This window comes from Thermochaetoides thermophila (assembly GCF_000221225.1).
Source record: "Thermochaetoides thermophila DSM 1495 unplaced genomic scaffold scf7180000011816, whole genome shotgun sequence".
NCBI classification, from domain to species: domain Eukaryota; kingdom Fungi; phylum Ascomycota; class Sordariomycetes; order Sordariales; family Chaetomiaceae; genus Thermochaetoides; species Thermochaetoides thermophila.
Window position 1 is genome coordinate 5,894,067 of NW_006383032.1, and position 17,633 is coordinate 5,911,699.

The 17,633-nt window shown below is 53.5% G+C and overlaps 6 protein-coding genes across 6 annotated transcripts; 3 read left to right on the forward strand and 3 right to left on the reverse strand.

Annotated features, from left to right (window-relative positions):
* Window positions 1-179: 179 nt before the first annotated feature.
* CTHT_0037090 (uncharacterized protein) lies at window positions 180-1,811 on the forward strand (the record flags this gene model as incomplete). The annotated part of the gene is made up of 1 exon (XM_006694071.1): window positions 180-1,811. One exon carries the CDS (start codon window positions 180-182, stop codon window positions 1,809-1,811), a length of 1,632 nt encoding a protein of 543 aa, XP_006694134.1.
* A 623-nt stretch (window positions 1,812-2,434) lies between these two features.
* CTHT_0037100 (uncharacterized protein) lies at window positions 2,435-6,214 on the reverse strand (the record flags this gene model as incomplete). The annotated part of the gene is made up of 6 exons (XM_006694072.1): window positions 2,435-2,499; window positions 2,561-2,966; window positions 3,024-3,225; window positions 3,277-5,398; window positions 5,474-5,737; window positions 5,830-6,214. 6 exons carry the CDS (start codon window positions 6,212-6,214, stop codon window positions 2,435-2,437), a joined length of 3,444 nt encoding a protein of 1,147 aa, XP_006694135.1.
* A 1,877-nt stretch (window positions 6,215-8,091) lies between these two features.
* On the reverse strand, window positions 8,092-9,538 carry CTHT_0037110 (acyl-CoA dehydrogenase-like protein; the record flags this gene model as incomplete). Its single annotated transcript, XM_006694073.1, has 3 exons — window positions 8,092-8,137; window positions 8,199-9,362; window positions 9,438-9,538. The coding sequence occupies 3 exons, from the start codon at window positions 9,536-9,538 to the stop codon at window positions 8,092-8,094; spliced, it is 1,311 nt and encodes a 436-aa protein (XP_006694136.1).
* Window positions 9,539-10,077: 539 nt separating this feature from the next.
* CTHT_0037120 (mitochondrial 37S ribosomal protein uS12m) lies at window positions 10,078-10,749 on the forward strand (the record flags this gene model as incomplete). Its single annotated transcript, XM_006694074.1, has 3 exons — window positions 10,078-10,209; window positions 10,315-10,608; window positions 10,675-10,749. The coding sequence occupies 3 exons, from the start codon at window positions 10,078-10,080 to the stop codon at window positions 10,747-10,749; spliced, it is 501 nt and encodes a 166-aa protein (XP_006694137.1).
* Window positions 10,750-11,225: 476 nt separating this feature from the next.
* CTHT_0037130 (alpha-1,2-mannosyltransferase-like protein) lies at window positions 11,226-12,752 on the reverse strand (the record flags this gene model as incomplete). The annotated part of the gene is made up of 4 exons (XM_006694075.1): window positions 11,226-11,293; window positions 11,354-11,642; window positions 11,698-12,633; window positions 12,702-12,752. The coding sequence occupies 4 exons, from the start codon at window positions 12,750-12,752 to the stop codon at window positions 11,226-11,228; spliced, it is 1,344 nt and encodes a 447-aa protein (XP_006694138.1).
* A 2,262-nt stretch (window positions 12,753-15,014) lies between these two features.
* On the forward strand, window positions 15,015-17,615 carry CTHT_0037140 (uncharacterized protein; the record flags this gene model as incomplete). Its single annotated transcript, XM_006694076.1, has 2 exons — window positions 15,015-17,269; window positions 17,327-17,615. The coding sequence occupies 2 exons, from the start codon at window positions 15,015-15,017 to the stop codon at window positions 17,613-17,615; spliced, it is 2,544 nt and encodes an 847-aa protein (XP_006694139.1).
* Between the last annotated feature and the right edge of the window lie 18 nt (window positions 17,616-17,633).

The following is a 17,633-nucleotide window of genomic DNA, read 5'->3' on the forward strand; positions in this document are numbered from 1 at the left end:
CGATGTGAGTTAGTTTTTTTTTTGGAGCGAGCAAAGGCGGTGAGTCTCTAAGCGGCAGAATTTCGGTTCCATGGGTCCGGTTCGCTCCCTTGTCAACAACGCCAACAACGCCGAAGCTGACCGTCGTCGAGTGCGTCGAGCTGGCGGGGCGGCAACCTACCTTCCTTGCTCTTCACACAATGACCGCCCACACAGTAGGACTGCGGGTAGCCGTGCGCCCGCTTCGAAGAGTGTCACTCCTCGACCAGCTGACAACTGCATCACCAACAGTTTCAACCATGCCATCGCCGCGAGCGTCCACGAGTTGCCTGCGCTCCCGCATGCCCCGGCGAACCCCTCACCACCGCCGCCTTTTTTCCACAACTCCTCCACCTCCAAGATGTCCGCTGCCTCCTGATTCCAGGAAAGACTCCAGTTCGACAGTAATAAGTCTTGGGCCTCCACCTGCCCCGTCGTTCCTTTCTCCCTCGACATCATCACTGCCATCATCATCGTCACCAACGCCCGTATCCGAGCAGTCCGAGCCCAACGGCTCCCCACCGACCACCCAAAGCGTAGCCCCCGACAGACCCCTCGACAGGCCCGAGTCTTCTACCTCCACATCACAGTCATCAGACTCTAGCTCCTGTTCATCCTCATCACAGTTCCCATCCACGCAACCATCATCCTTTTTTGCTCCGCCCAACGCCGACGATGCGACTCCCGACTCCCCCTCCTCCAAGAACAACGACCCCTCCGACCGGTCCTTGCCCTCCTTTTCCGAAAAACATCGCCATCCCCTCAAAGCCCGCTTCAGCACCTTCATGGACAATCTCCAATCCCGTGCCGTGATGGCCACCCAAACACTGAACGACCTAACCGGCTACTCGGCTATCGAAGCTATCAAAAAGCGCAACAGTGAGCTCGAAAAGGAGCTCGCTGCAGCCCAAAAACGCCTGCGCGAAGCCCGCCAAAACTACAAGTCCCTGACCGCCCACCGGGCCGCGACCCAGCGTGAGGTTACCACCCTGCTCGCCCGCAAGGACACCTGGAATCCTCTGGATCTCGAACGCTTCACGACTCTCTACCGCTCCGACCACGAGCTGGAGGCCCGCGTCGCCGAAGCAGCCGCCGAGTTGACCGACGCCGAGACGGACGAGTCACGGCTCAGCGCGGAGCTGAATGCCGGCATATTAAAGCGGTACCACGAGGAGCAGATTTGGAGCGACCGTATCCGGCGGCAGTCGACGTGGGGAACATGGGGGCTGATGGGCGTGAACGTGGTGCTGTTCCTGGTGCTGCAGTTCGTGGCCGAGCCGTGGAGAAGGAAGAGAATGATTAATGGGATTGTGGAGAACCAGAAGGGGGTGATGGAGGAAGTGAAGAGGGAGTTGAGCGAGGTGAGGGCGGCACTGGAGGCCAGTGGGCTCCGAGAGGCGGCTCGGGCGGTCGAGGCGGCTGCCGCACGGATGGATGCCGCCGAGTTGTCTCTTGCCGATGGTGGTGCTCTTCCCGTTGGTACCGCGGGCGCTGCTGCTGGTAGTGGGGAGTTCGCTGTCCCAGCTGGAGCGTCGTCGGTTGAGGCTGAGACGCCGGCCCAGCCAGAGTGGCAGGCGCCGCGGAAACCGTGGAAGGAGTTGTTGGCCGAGTATTGGGAGGATCCTGAGCTGCTCAAGGAGGATGTAACCATGACGGTGCAGGATCTCTACAGCGACCGCAAGGCGGACCTGCGGATGAAAGACGTCTCGCGGATTGCTTTGCAGGGCGCTGCTGCCGGCGCTACCCTGATGGCAGGGCTTGTCCTTGCCCTAATGCAAATGACGAGATCATGATCTCTGTCTTTACGCTTAGTAATGCGAAGCATTTGCATGGATATACCGTTTTATGTAGATACCTTGTACACTAGCCGAGACATAGACGTTGCATCATGCATTGTAGAATAAAGGTTTTATTTGGGTGAGGGTTGGGTATCATCATGATTCCTTTCATCAATCTCACACACACTTCAGATGGGGAAAGGGAATGATCTTAACCAAAACCCCATCACCAATTCCATAAAGTATCTGTCCAACCCAAGAGCAGAAAAGAGATTAATTTCAAAGAGTAGAGGTATCAGCTAAAGGAAAATTTTCAACAGCAGACAATCGGCGCTTGACCGTCACCACCAACGTCCAACACTGGAACTGTTTATCTTATTTGGGAAGAACCAATCTGAACCAAAAGCCTCCACATTACGGAATTCTTCCCTTCACTTATTGATCTCAACGCACAAAATGCCTCGTGCTACCCCAAACCAGAGTTTCTGCAACCCCTGCGCCTGCTGCCAAGCAGAGAGCGGTGCTGACAAAAGTAGTAAGCAGAACAGAGTATGGGGTATCTCGATGCGAAGAATTGAGACGGTCTAGCTTAGCTGAGCAGGAAGCGATGACCCGCCCATAATGAGTCCATCGGCGTCTTATTCGTAAAACTCGCCCGTATACGAGAATCCACGGAATTGCTCCTGCATAGCTTGCGACAGGACTATTTGACATGGTGTTAACAATCCGAAAAATACCAGCCACACACAGAAAAATGAACATACCAGTATTAACCGGCGTGAGCACAGGAGTGACGCTCGTGAATTCGCTGTCAAAGTTGCTTGTGTCGGTTGGGCTCTTGATGGTCGGTTTGAACGGCGGCTCAACACGCTTGTGGTAGATGTCGTCCCAGTTGATGTTGCGGAAGAAGGGTTCCGACATGACCTCCTGGGCGTCGGTCGGACCGCTACCCAGACGGAGCTCCGGCTCGCGCGTAAGCAGCTTCTGCAGAATGGCAACACTGTCACGCGCCATGTAGATGGGATACAGTGGCTCATCGGCCAGAATCGAGTCATAGATCTCATCTTCGTCTTCGCCACGGAAGGGAGACTGCTGCAGGAGCATCTGGTAAATAAGGACGCCAAACGCCCACCAGTCAACCGCACGGGTATATTTCTTGTCGAGAATGATCTGGGATGATTGTTAGTACTGTTGGGACTGACAGACCGAATCAGAACTCGGACTTACCTCAGGGGCCATGAACTCAGGGGTACCGCAGAAGGTGCTTGTCGTTGAGCCGTACCACATGTCTTCCTTGCAGAGACCATAATCGGCGATCTTGATATGGCCATCAAGGCCCAGGAGAATGTTATCGAGCTTGAGATCGCGGTATATAACGCCGTTCTCATGGAAGTACTTGAGCGCTAAGCAAACCTCGGCAGCGTAGAACCTGAAGCGGAGTTAGCTACGAATAAACGGCAGGCGAACCGGGGATACATACTGAGCTTGCTTGGTGCCAAACTGCCCGCGCTGAATGTGAAGCATCAAATCACCACCACTAATGTACTCCATGACAAAGTACACACGGGTCTCAGTTTGGAAGCAAGCAGCCAGGTTCGTGAGAAATGGATGACGCTCGCGGTTGGCGATCAGGAAGACACGCTTCTCCGACTTGATGCTCTCGACTTCGTCATGTTCAATAATAAACTCCTTCTTGAGCACCTTGATAGCGTAGAGTTTCTTGCTGCGCTTGGTCTCAGCAAGCATGACCTTGCCGAAGTTACCTTTACCAAGCACCGCAAGGAAGTTGAAGTGATCCAAACCAATGCGCTGACCAGTACCGGGATCCGTAGCGGATGGCAGAGGCTTCCGGGCCGGGACAGGGATATTTGCCGCCGTCGCTGGACCCGTTTGCGGCACCTGGGTAGGGGCCGGTTGAGGCTTAGGAGAGGGAGCAACCTGCTGTTGGGGTTGTTGCTGAGGCTGCTGTGGCTGGTACATCTGGGGAACATATTGCTGTTGCATGACTGGCTGTTGAACCGGACGAGGCTGAACAGGAGGTTGGCCAGGATACACGCCAATGTTGGCGTAATCCGCGGGGTTGTACTTGCGCTGCTGCGGTTGACCATACGGCTGCGGTTGTTGTTGTGGTGGTGCAGATGAAGTACTGTAGTAATCCTCATCTCTGGTTGCTGGACGGCTCCCATACGTTCCCGAAGAACCGTAATGGCCGGGGCCAAAATCTGGTATCTGGGTAACTGTCGGAGCTGGCTGAGGAGCAGGTTTCGGTGACATGGCAGCAGCGGCAGCAGCAGAGGCTGTGGTGCTGCCGATCGAGCTCCGATCAGGGACGGAGGTCCTCTGAGGGGAGGACTGGTTGTACATAATCTTGGCAGCTTCCGTAGCCTCTGGTGAGGCGGGTTGTGCGCCATGAGAAGAGCCTGGTGGATAGCCAGTTCCCGGCTGAGGGCTGCCCGCAGGCTTGCCCGATGCCCTAAGTGTCCTCTCGCTCATGGACGCAGCTTTCTCCGCCCGATTCCTCTTTGTAGTCCGAATACCCTCCAGGATTTGGTTTGCTACAGACATAGGCATGCCGCAGAAATCGGGCACTAGGTGGATGCATTGTGTGTGCGCAGTAAGGCCGCATTCCACGCATCGCCTCGAGTTCTTCTTAGAGCCAATAGGTAACATGTAACCACAGTGGCAGCACCAGTTTGCGCTGATGTTCGAGAAGGGTTGGAAGCGGTGAGGAATCCTGTGGTTGATCTTCTCCTCATCGGGATCGGTCTCAGCATTGCTCTTGCTGATGCACTTCGTGACGACACTGGTGTAGCATTTGGTGTGGCAGGTGTACTTGCAGTCGTCGCACTGCATGCCAGCCGAGTACTTGAGGAAGTCACCGCAGAGGGCACAGCGCATGATATTGTAGAATTGACGCTGGACAAATTTATGTCCGTACATCTCGTGGACCTCCTCCTTGCGCTGGCGAACGGCACCCTTTCTGTTGAGACCGGCATCGAATGGCCGTGGCGCCTTGTTCTCCTTCACGAAGTTGAGGCTCAGCTGGATCTGTCCCGTCGGTTCAAGGTTGAACCACGCGTCGATGGGCTGGGTAACGATGGGCGTCTGCATTTGGGGCTGAGGGTACGTGGACTGTGACGAAGGCGAGGTCGGAGGAGCAGCAAACTGAGGGCCATGGGGCCCCATGGGAAACTGTGGAGGGGGGACCCGAGGAGCAGCACCAAGTCTGTCTGCCGACACCCAACCGGTCGAGTTGGTCTCGGCCTCGATCCTCTTACGACGGAGTTCCTCAGCGATGTCGGATATCCTGATCCATAGTAACCCGATGGGAAGGGCGTGCTCGCCCGGCTTGTCGTAAACGGTCAACTCAACCTCATTGGCCTTGTCGACGAAGATGTTGTGGAACTCGGCCTCCCACTTGTCGTTCCGGGTTGCTCTTGTCCGCGCCACGATGTTGTCCTCAACTTTAATCGTGACAAAGGTCTCGGGAGAGCGAGAAAAGCGGCTCGTAGGGGCATGGTCAACATCCTTGACAGCAATGACGCGGATAGAAAGCTGACCAGTCAAAGGCCTTCTCATGTTGGGCATATTGATACTATTATCTGTGGCCAAAAGGTTAGCAGGAAGAAAGGAGAACTTTCATGCTGATATGGTAGAGGAAAATCTGGATTACGTACCATCGGCTCCATCTTCATCCATATCAATGTGTAGCTCCTCGTATCTCTTGAGGGCTTGCTTGAGCAAGACGATCTTCTGTGTGCTTTCGATGCGCTTAGCGGCCGCGTCGGCCTTGCTCTTTTTGTCCCCTTCCATCTGATAGAGCTGGACCATCTTCTCGATGCCCTTGAGATACTGTTCCTCAACATTGAGTTTGAACTGAATCTGTGAAAGCATCAGCTGGATGCGGGGCCCCAGATATGGGGTATCGAACTTGATAAGGTCTAGGAGTTGACACAAGAGTCAGTCAGCAGTCGGGTCTTCCATCTGCTACGCGCACAGCTGCACATCTACATCCACATCCACAACTACATACCGAGCTTCGTGAAGTTCGGGCGAGCCTTGGGGTAGTGGGATTGCCCGGGATAGGGCTGGCCAGGCGCCTGGCCGTAGGCATCCTTCGGGGGAACAGCAGGTCGACCGCTGCCGTCATCGCCCTGATCGTGGCCTTTGTAAGAACCGCCTTGCGAGCCTCCGAGCGACATATTCTCTACTGACTGACCCAGACGACGCATCTGGAGCTCGCGGAGGCGCTCCTCGAAGAACTCGAGGTTGCGGCGGCCCTCGCGCATTTGGGTGTCGAGCTTCGAGCGGACGGCTTCATTGTTGGTCTGCTGCCGCATAAGATTAGCGGCATTGATCAGCGCCTTCTCGCGCTCGATCTTCTTTGAAATATCCAAGATTTTCTCGTCGTCGTTCATGACGGGCGGTGTACGTGCGCGACGGGCTACAGGTCGCGCAGGACAACTGGACGGTCAAGGTCAAGGGGAAGAGAAGGTAAGCGAAGTGGGGTTGTCGGGGTGGTGAAGTGACCAGTTGCGGACAGACAGGTGTTGGGCACGCTCGAGGTAATTTTATTTTCTAGTCACCCGTGGTGTTCTCGGTTCCCTTTCTCTCTTCACGAGGCTCCTGCCCGCGGGCCGATTCGGAGACGCAGCAAGCGAGGATGCGAGAGCTATCGGCGGTGATCGTGTTGCGGGAGGTCAGGGTCGCTGTGCTAGTACTGGCTGTCGTTAGAGGTTCGGCGGGGTTTTGTGCTGGTTTCGCATTGGGTGACTGGACAGTGGACGGCCTTGGCCCTTATTTGGTGTAGTGCCAGTGCCTGGTGGAAGCTGGCTGATGGGGGCCGCGGTACCTTGTTCTTCCTCACACTGGACAGAACCTGAGGCGGTAGCAGCGGGGTGGGTTGGGCCCTGGAGAAAATGGAGGAGCCGAAGGTCGAACAGTAAAGTGGGGAACCAAGAAGCTGTGGATGCTTCCTTCCGGCTCTGGAGGGCGACGGGAAGGGCCTAAAGCGCCGGGATTCAGAAGGAAAGGAAGCAGCTAGAAGCAAAACGACGGAACGTGGGTTCGAAAATCCCGGAGATATGGAAGGTAGAGAGGCACGAAATTTACCAATTCATCAGAATCGCTCCTTAAAGCTTGAGGCACCTTGCACTTGGTGACCAGAAGGCGCCCGAATCAGAGCATGTTGCGATGATTACCTTATCTGGGGAGACTGGGGCACAAAGATTCTGACAGAAACTGCTTGATGTCTCCTGAGTCTGGATTTAGCTCGCCGTCTTAGCATTGCCCCGCTATCGCGGGAGCTCTGGGGCTACAGGACATGTTGGGCTTCTGGCCGTTTGGCGTTCCATCGCAAGCCACTTTGTACAGCCGGCACACAGACGAGGACGTGTGTACCGGTTTAGGACTTGAGTGCATAGGACTACTTTGGTCAGGCTCTCGACCAGCGGTGCCCAACATGGTGCTTGTCACAGTCGTTGGTCGTTGCCTACCTGCTAGGAGGTGCCGCTCTGTAAAAGACTTGTGTTTCTGGATGGCGCATCATCCAGCAGGTTCCAGGTGCCCCAAAGTCGAGACTAAGAAAGCCCGAAATATCTTGATGGTTATAATGTGCTTTGCATCGACCTGGTTGGTAGCTCCACGTCGTCTGCTGCCCGAAACGGCATTCTATCCAATGCGGGTGTATTGATTACAGATTACATATGAGGAGTAAGGATTTCAAGAGATGTCACAACCCCGTATCAAAAAAAAGGGAGCTCCTGTGTTCGTCGCATCTGTTAGACATCCTCTACGAAAATGCAAGATGCAAACTTTTGACGCCCCGGACAAGAATAAAACGAGTAGTGCTTTTAGGAAAGCTAATCGAATACCGTGGCGTGCAACACGTGTGTTGCAAGCGGTAGTCTATACAATGTTCGGGCAAGGCCTATCGCCGTGGTGCTGACGCACCCCGAACATGCCGGAGCGCCAAGATCGAGCTCCACCGGCTCCGAGCGTTGACCGGGAAAGTGGCCGGGGTTTTCCTGATCTTTTAATGGTCACCGGCACAGAGTCTTGGATATTCGCTCAAAACTGCAGGGACAAGATAAGTACCTATCCTAGGAGCCCATAGGCTCAGGGGGGCAGACCAACGAGGTTGTGGACAGTTTAAATTTGGCAAAACCCGCTAGAACAGTACCTACGTAATGATCACAGTGTCTTTATACAAGAAACCCACACGCCGGCCATTTTCAACCTAACCGCTAATGCCTAACTCCAAATAATCATTGACCTTTCTGGGAGAATCGCCTGTCTATTGAGTATACTCCTTCTGGAGAATCTTGGCAATAGTGTTGAGCCTACTAGCTGTTAGCACACAAATACTTTCACAAACCCAAGTAACATGGGGAGAACACTTACTGAATGTTGCTCGTGCCCTCGTAGATGGCGCCAATCTTGCTGTCGCGGAAGAACTTCTCGGCCAGGCCTTCACGGACGAACCCCATGCCGCCCATCCACTCGACGGCCAGGCTGGCAACGCGACCGGCAACCTGAGAAGAGTAGAGCTTGGCCATGGCGGCATCCTTTACGAACTCCTCGCCGGCCTCCTTCTTGCGGGCAGCATTGTACACGAGAGCGCGGGCGGCGCAGATCTCGGTGTACGCCTGGGCAATCTGGTGCTGCATGCCCTGGAACTCGCCAACCAGCTGGCCGAACTGCTTACGGTCATTCCATACGTACTTGACCGCGTTCTCGAAGGCACCGAGAGCCAGACCGGTCATCTGGGCACCGATACCAATGCGGCCCTCGTTCAACAGCGAGATGGCGTACTTGTAACCCTGGCCCTTCTCACCAAGCAGATTCTCCTTGGGAACCTCAACGTCGTCGAAGTTGAGGACGCACGTGCTGCTCGCCTTGATGCCCAGCTTCTTCTCCTTCTTGGCGATGCTGAAGCCCTTCATACCCTTGTCGACAATGAAGGCAGTGATGCCCTTGTAGCCCTTGCTGGGGTCAAGGTTGGCGAAAACGATGAAGAACTCGGCCTCCATCGAGTTGGTGATCCACATCTTGCTGCCATTGATCTTGTAGCCGTGCTCCGTCTCGACGGCCCGGGTAGCCAGGGCGAAGGCATCCGAACCGCTGACGGGCTCCGATAGGCAGAAAGAGCCGACAGTCTTGGTGGCAAGACGGGGCAAGTACTTTTTCTTCAGCGCTTCGCTGCCCCACTTAAGAACGGCAGTGTTGACGAGCGTGTTGTGGACGTCGACCATGACCGAAACGGACGGGTCGACACGGGCAAGCTCCTCAATGCCGACAATGGCAGCAGTGAAATTCATGCCGGCACCGCCATACTCCTCAGGAATCTCAACGCTCATTAAGCCCTGCTCAAATAACTGCTCCACAATCGCAGGATCCATCTGCTCGGCCTCGTCCATGTCACGGACCTTGGGCAAGATAACCTCATTGGCAAACTTGCGCACCGAATCGGCCATGGCCGACTCGACCTCAGAGAGGTGCGTGATCGGGGTCGGGATGAGGTCAGAAATGTCCCGGCGAACAGCGGTCGTGGAGAGCGGGCGAGTACTGGTTTCTGTCAGAAAAATTACCGTCCCTAACTTCATTACAGTCGCCTGGGCGGACAGAGTTGATAAAACTCACGTCTGGACGGCAGAGAAGGCCGTGCCGCTCCGTAACCTGGGAGCAGACACCGCCTGGCTTCTTCGGACCGCGGGGCGCAACGCTCTCGCAAATGACCGCATGGTGGGCAACTGTATGGAATGAGCAGGTGAGGGTCAAGGAAGAAGTTGGGCGAACAGTGGTGTGTACAATGATGGCCTCTCCTATTTATACCAGCTCCAACTGTCTCCGCTGCAAAGCTGGGGTAGGCACTAAAACTGCAGCTCCCACAACCGGACGTTTGTTTCAAGTATTACACGGTCAAAGGGATGTCCGTTGCGAGCCGCAGGGCACGGCGTCCATCCCTCGAGGATGAAGCCGAGGTTACCTTTCCAGTCCAGGAAATCTGCGCTCCACAAAGGGCGGGTACACACGGTGGATGCGATAGAGGGGCCCTTCCCACGGGGCCGTTTCTATCGCCCCATGTGACCGATCGTGGATCGAAACCGGAGGCCCCACCTAGCCGATAATTGCCGAGTCGCACGTGATATTACACGTGACAAAAAGTCCCAAATCAGGGCCTCCATCAGAACTGCAGGTGCGGCAACCAAAGAGTCGCGATAACGACGAAGGCGACGACGACCACGGGCAGGACCTCTGTCGCGCCACTCAAAACACCGCCATGGTGACGACACTTTTCCGGAATCTGGTCCTTCGGCCGGCCATCCGACCCGCAATGGCCCCGGCGGCCCCAATCGTGCGGTCCTTCTCGACAACTCCCGTCCAGAGTGCAACTCTGAACCAGGTCCTCCGAGTATGCGATCTCTCCTCCCTAGCGTTCCCCTTGCAATCACATCGACTTTTTCGCGCCGCTGAGTAGTTGTATGCAATTCTAACATATATGGTCTCACCTCCTTAGGGCTGTCGCAAACCCCAACCAAAGCGCCATCCTGTCTCGCCCGCCCTCAGTGCCATCAAGGCCCCCATGCTCAAGGGCGTTTGCGTAAAGGTCGGCATCACGAAGCCGAAGAAGCCTAACTCAGGTGAACGTAAGACGGCGCGTGTACGCTTGTCGACTGGCAAAGTCGTTACAGCCTACATTCCCGGTGAAGGTCACAACATTCAGCAACACAGCGTCGTTCTTGTCCGCGGTGGTCGTAGTCAGGATTGTCCCGGTGTGAGATACCACTTGGTGAGAGGAGCGTTAGATCTGGTACGACTTGCTCTTAAATCCATGTTTAGTTAATGGAACTGATGACTAACGGGCATTGTCTTGCAGGCTGGTGTTGCCAACAGGATGACGAGCAGGAGTAAATACGGTGCTAAGAAGCCGAAGAAGGCTACCGTTGGCTAAGCATGACGGGTACGATTAAATTAGTCTGTTCTGGCGTACGGATATATAGATGACGAAGGCTCTAGATTCCGCCCTATGCCGCCGTAAGATTTGATGTCTAGTCATTCTATCCGGCACTGTAACATATCTCTGTATAATGTCAAACAATCCGATAACCCAGCGGAGGACAATATTTTAGTTAAAACGGATAGTCATGGTTGTCCCCGTCATAGTACATTTCTTGATGTGCCAAACTATCATGCTCAGAAAAAACCAGCCCCAAAAAACCACAATAACCACCCCCCTTACCGCTGTCAAATGACCATTCTATGACACCTTTAACCGCAGGTACCCATAGATGCTATTTCGCCGTTCCCGAGGGCCAAAAGATCAGCATATCAGTAGAAATCCGCAGCCGCAAAAGGCTTAAGAATGCAGAGTCCAAGTCATGAGGGTAGGGGGTAAAGATATTGAGAAAAAAATGTTTTGTAAATAAGCTAATCTTTCTCCTGCTCCCAACCCTCGGGCTTTTCCATGTTGTGCAGCTCATAAAACCTGGATGTACCTATGACTCAGTGTTAGTATTAAAGGGAGCTTCAGGAGGGCGATATGAGGGAGGACATACAAGAGTAACCCTTCCAGTCAAAGTTGTCTTTGGGATTGCAGTGACACCTTAGCTGTTCGCGCAACTTCTCGCCAGTCGGACAGTGTGTGAAGGGCACATGGTAGTAGGCGATGTCGTTGAAGAAGTGAATTTGGTCCTTGGGCAGCATGATAGATGCAGCAATGGAGTGCACCGGTGCATCACCCCAGCGCTCATAGAAGAAACCACCATCCTTGTCTAAACTCTCAAAGAAGTCGAGATAGGCCTTGGAGCGGAGCCAATTGAGGCTACCAATTTCAAAGTTAGACCACTGGAGAGCTTGTCAGTTACGGCATAACCACAACTATTGTTGGAAAGGGACTCACCATATGGCAGCGATTGTATGTCTCGCCGCCGTCATCGCTGATGAACGCCATCGAGTTGTCAGCAGCGATATGTTCCGGGTGGTTCCTCATGAACTTCTTGACACTCTCCCAAAGTGTGGGGATAGTCTCGATGTACTCGTATAAGCTCAAGACAAAGCTGTACTTCTTGTTGTTTTCGTGCATGAAGCGGAACGGATCGTAGTGGATGTCACAGTATAGCTCGATGCCAGGCTCGACGCGCCAATAGTAATCATAATTCATCATCAGGGGCTGGCGGAAGAAGAAGCCCGACTCGAACCGGCACATATGACGGTAGCTGACACTGTCACCATAGATAATTTTGCGCTCCTTCATGTCCTCGCGAACCTTGGCAGCTCGCTCTTGATCGATCCACGGTGGGAAAGACCAATGCTCCTCAGGAATCAGGCCATAGTATGTCTTGCCAGACACAAGGGAGCTTGTGATTTTCTTGAAGGTCTCGTCGAAGGGCTTATCATTGAGAAAGACCCATGGGTAGTTGTAGCGCCTGTTGAAACGATCCTCGATTTGACGAATGGACTTGGCCAACTCCCACACATCCGAATTGCGAGCCAAGGTCACGAATGTGGCATTCATGCGTGGCCCGGGAGCGATGCTCCACAAGTTGTCCCAGCCGGGGTCATTTGGGGTCATGGCCATAGGGTAGTCCTTTGGGTTGTAATTGGTAGTAACCTTGAAGTCATTGGGCGACTGTGGCCTGGGAACCACATCACCCTTGCTGGCAGCATCACCTTTGGTGTTCTTGTTGGTGCTGGAGGGTTGCTCAGAACCAGCAGCAGCTGGCTTGTTCTCAGAAGGCACGGTTGTGCCATCCTTATGCTCAGGCAGGCGGGTTTGGACGGACAGCGGGCTTGTACCGACTCCGGAATGCGAAACATAGTAGAAGACTGCCAGCATCTAAGCGGATGTCAGTAAGGTGGCGCGCAGTGAGTCACCGAAACCTCCATATGACAGGTGTTACTTACAAAGCAGGCGAGGAGGATGTATCGCACGTGGCGAACAGTGCCAGTCGCCATGCTGTCAAATTCGATCCACGAAGCCTTCAGCGAGCGCAAAGGTCAAACTTTCGAGGAAGAAGAAAGGGTTGGTTGTTGGGCTATTTGTGCCCTTGTGCGCCGCAGGGCGCAGGACACTCTGGTTTAGGAAAGGCGGGCAGGTGATGAGTGTGCAACAAGCCTGGCTATGCCAAAGCTTGATGTTTCTGAAATGGACAGCGCGTCCTATGGCGTCAAAATTTAGCAGTCTGTCATCGTCTTCCACGCTGCCTGTGAGGTTGGGTTGGGAGCAGATGTCTTGTCAGCACAGCGTTACCAACTGTACGAGAAGGACCCGTATCTGAAGAGAAGGAGAGGCGTTAATCCCACCTGCACGGACGTTATTGTTTCAACTCGTGGCAGGAGAGCATACGCTATACCGGATTTAGCATGGTTTGGTCTGTGCACCATATGTAGAACTTTAACAAAATCTCTGCAGATGAACATCTGCAAGCTGATATTACGCAACCCATGAAATGTTACAATCCGTCAGCAATGTGACGTAAAGCCTCCTTGCAGTCTCCATCTCTTCATCTTTGCCCGGATGCTTTTAGGTTGCCACGCACCAACCCACTCAGCCCTACTTCCCCGTCTACCGGTGGGCTCTGGCACGACTCAGATTGCGATCAACGGTCTGCTGCTGATCTCTTGACAGTTTTCAAGATTTGATCACAGATCAAAGAAGACTTCAAGTGTAACTGGTATCTTTCTTGTAAAACATGTACTAAGAGTCGGCTTTTGTAATAAACACCTTCCATTAGGCAGTCTCTGTAGGCTGGGCCATGATGGCAGCGCAGCACCAAGGGGCTGGCCGAAAACCTAATAGGTGGTAATTGCAGACAAACAAACAACAAGAGTGATGGGCTTCTCATATTTGAAGAAGAGTTGACAAAAGCGGGCCGAGCCAGAAACGTATTTCATGAGAACTAATGCTGTTTGGGCGTCGAACAGAATAGGGCATGTGACTCAGAAATAGAAGCTCGGCTGCAGTACTCCGAAGGCTGTTTAAACCAGGTATGTAAAATCTTCTTGACAAGCTTTGAAGATATCTACACAGCGAACCTACTGTTCAAAGACTCCAGAAAACATGATGTGTCTTAACTACGCCGCTGTGGACCTGACACGACTTTCAAGACTCACAGCTTTTGAGTTGCAAGTTCTGTTCTTAGTGATGGACCACTTCACGCTTGTAAAAGATCCCAACTGACCAAGGTCTTACATTCTGCTTGAAGATCACTTCCAATCCGATACTTAATGGAGCCTATACCATTGAATATACGTTGTCCTGAGTTGAAACTATAACAATCAGTTGATAACACCTTTATTTACCGTGTTCTCTCTCTCGGACTCTCCCTGATAAAGTGAATAGTCAAAAGAAATGGCATTTCGTCGAAGTGATTTCATGATTTGAAACACAAATCTATAATACTCATGCTTTAAAAATTGTACAAAGCATTGTTTTGAGCGGCAAATTCTCACTGGCCCCATGTCCAGTCATGTTTTGCAAATTGGGGATCAGCCATGGCAGATGTCTCCCGCAAAGTGACAGTTCATGTGGCTGTTTTGTATATGTGGCGCAACAAAGGGGCTCGACATGTGCGGGGCTTGTGACTTGCGTCCATTGGTTGGTAGGTCGTGGTGACGGGTTTCTGCCGCATGGACCCTCTGGCCCACACGCAAGGCCACCACCACTGCTCTGCAGGAGCTGCAACATTCGAGCCAACCTCCTGTCACCGGCCTGTGAATCTGCGTTTACTGTCCGTTGTGTGCGCCAATCTGATCGATCCACAAATTGACTCGTCTAGCACCAGGATTTACCACTTTTTTCTTGCAAAACTGAAGTTTTCCTAGGTATTCTTGTGAAGCTTTCTGGCGCTGCTCGATCTGTCGGCCGACCGACATCAAGCTTCTGCCTGCTCATCTGTTTGGGTCGCATCGATCGCATCACCATGTCACTTGAGCGATTCGAATACTGTCCCAGCATTCTTACATTGTGTGCTGTAAGTATTTCATTCGAGGCCTGTTGGCTCTGATGTTGCCGACTTTCTCTCCTCCATGGAGCGGCGAACCGGGCGAGAGTAGCCAAGCTGTCCACTGCCTGGAAAGTTGCCGCTCGGTGCCCCGCCATTGGGTGGATTGGGCGACATAGATTCCTGCCCTCAACTTCATCCGACGCTGACATTCTCCAAAGTAATTCTTTTTTTCTTCTCTGTGACACAATATTCTTGACTGGCCGCACCAACCATGTCGTTTTTCGGCTTCGAGAGCAGCCACCACAATCCGGCGGCTGCCGGTTTTTCGCAAGCTCACGATCCGTTTGCCGGGTTGGCCAACCGTGATGAAGATGGCGAGGTGCTCGAATTTGACGACACCTACGATGGCTTGGGAGACCAGCTGGAGGAGACGGGCGACGAGCTCAACGATGACACTTTTGGCGATACAGCTGTTGGCAAGGACTTCGACTTCTTCGGCCAAACCGCCAAGGTTTCAACGGCTATTGAGGAAGAACAGGCTCGCTTCAATCGCATCAAGCCGCCAACCAAGGCTTCGCAGCCGACGACCCAGCCCACTTCGAAGCCCTCGACGGCCTTTTACTCTTCTACACAAGCCACGTCTTCGTATACCTATTCTTCGCAAACCGCCTCTTCTAAACCCCTGCGAACAGGCTACGAAAAGTACAAGAGTGAGCCGGTTGCCGAGCTTCAGGTCGATCCAACCCTGTGGGGTGTCGCACCAAAGAAGCAGTCTCAGGCGTCTACTACTCCTGCTGTTTCTGCCTCTGCCTCTTCGATTCCCCCAAACAAGAAGGTTCTGAGTGTTGAGGAGGTCGAAGCACAGCTGCGGGCGCAGGCAAAGAATAAAGCTCAGCAGGCTGCTGCCTCGCCAGCACCACAACCAGCTCCTGGTCCAGCTACACCTACGCCGGTTCAAGCCCCCATGCAACACATGGGACAGTATCCTCCTGGTTATCAGTTCCCTCAGCATGGCCAGCCTCAGCTTTCGGTACAACAAGATCAAGTCTTTCCTGGCCAAGCCCACCCTGTTACCATCTTGCAGAGGCCGCAGTCCAAGCCAGCTCCTTCTCCTCAGCCCATAGGCCAGCCGCCTGCCCAACTCCGTCAACAACCTTCGGCGCCTGTTCAACCTACCCATATCTTGCAGAATCCTAACCGTTTGTCAGGGGATGGTGCTAAACTCGGCATCCCCCAGCAGCCTACCTCTTCAGTTCCTGGCAACTACCCAGCTCATCAGAATCATCGACAGCAAAGCTCATTGCCCCGGCAACCACCCATTATCACCCACCCGTCCCAGTTGGCACAGCTTACCGATGAAGAAAAGGCTGCGTATTTGGAACAGGAAGCCAGACGTGCTAAGCGGAATCACAAGATCTTCCTCATGTCCCGCGATAACGGCCTGATGACACCCCAGGACAAGAGTTTTGTGACCCGCATTCAACTTCAGCAGCTTGTCGCCGCTACTGGTAACCCCAACGAGCACGGGACTGATGAAGCGCTTGCCGAGGACTTCTACTACCAGGTTCACACGCAAATTCAGGGTGGTCATCGTCAGCATCCAAGTCAGCCTTTGAACAACTTTGCCCAGACGTACTTGTACCAAACTGGTGCTCGCCAGGGAGGTCGTCGCCATCGCGGTCCCGAGAATCACTTGCAGCGGATGGAGCAACAAGTCCAGCGAGCCGTTGAAGCGGCCAAAACCAAACCAAAGAATAAGCAGCTGGTTATTGAGGGCAGCTTAGGGAAGATTTCGTTCAGCAACGCCAAGACTCCGAAGCCCTTGCTTAATATCAAGCGCCCAGAGAATGGTGGTGATGCCAATCGTCCCGCCAGCGCCCACAAGCAGGTCCCCCAGAGTGGTGATCGAAAGAGCGAGTTGCGCTCTCTGGAGCTCATCTACACAACCTTGATGAAGATGGAGGATCACGATCGGACCATGCCTTCTCCCCCCGCCAATGAAGCGGATAGCGAGGCCATTCAGCAATTTGTCACTTGGAACAGTGAGGCTCAGATTCTCAACACCAAGTTATGGAACCTTCTCCGCGTTCATGATCACCCAGAGAATGGCGTCATTCACCCATTCATTGCTCTTCTGTCCTACAGCAAGGGCAAGAAGGCTATGCCACGCGTATTCCGTCATCTTACCCAGGAACAGCGTACGACCATCCTCACTCTCATAATTTTGAACCTGGATAATCTGGACGTTGTTCGTGGTGCTCAAGTCTCTTCTGGAAATATGCAGCTGAATGCGGCCATGCGGGAGAACGTTGAACTTTTCTCGGTAGCGGTCATGTCGACGCTCTTCAACGTTCTTAATGAACTCGATCTCGACCTTGTTGCCGGTGTGCTTGGCCTCGTTTGCACTCGAAATGTTGATGTCATTGCCAAGAGTAGAATTGGCGCGTCGATGCTGACGATGATTCTCAGCCGGGCTGAGATTATCAAGCACAGCGGTGCCGGGAGTGAGCAGGCCTGGCGTTCATGGTATGTTGAAGCTCTCCTCGTTCTGCTGGATATATGAGTAACTTAACATTCTTTCAGGGACTCGACGTACACGAAGTTTTTTGACTTGATTGAGCCATCACTCCCCTACATTTTCCCTGGCTCTGTCACTGCCAGTGACGATGTTTACGTTTGGCAGCTTCTGGCCGCCCTCGGCATTGGGGCTAGCCTTGATCAACAACAGAGGCTCGTCCTTGCTGTCAAGGACCGTGTCATGGACACAGTTGCTCTTTCCAAGACTCTCCCTCCAGACCTGGCCGCCCAGCGTCTGCAGAACGTCAACCTTTTCATGCGTTCCATTGGCTTAGATGTTGAGTTGCTCCAGTAATTGGCTTGTTGAGACATG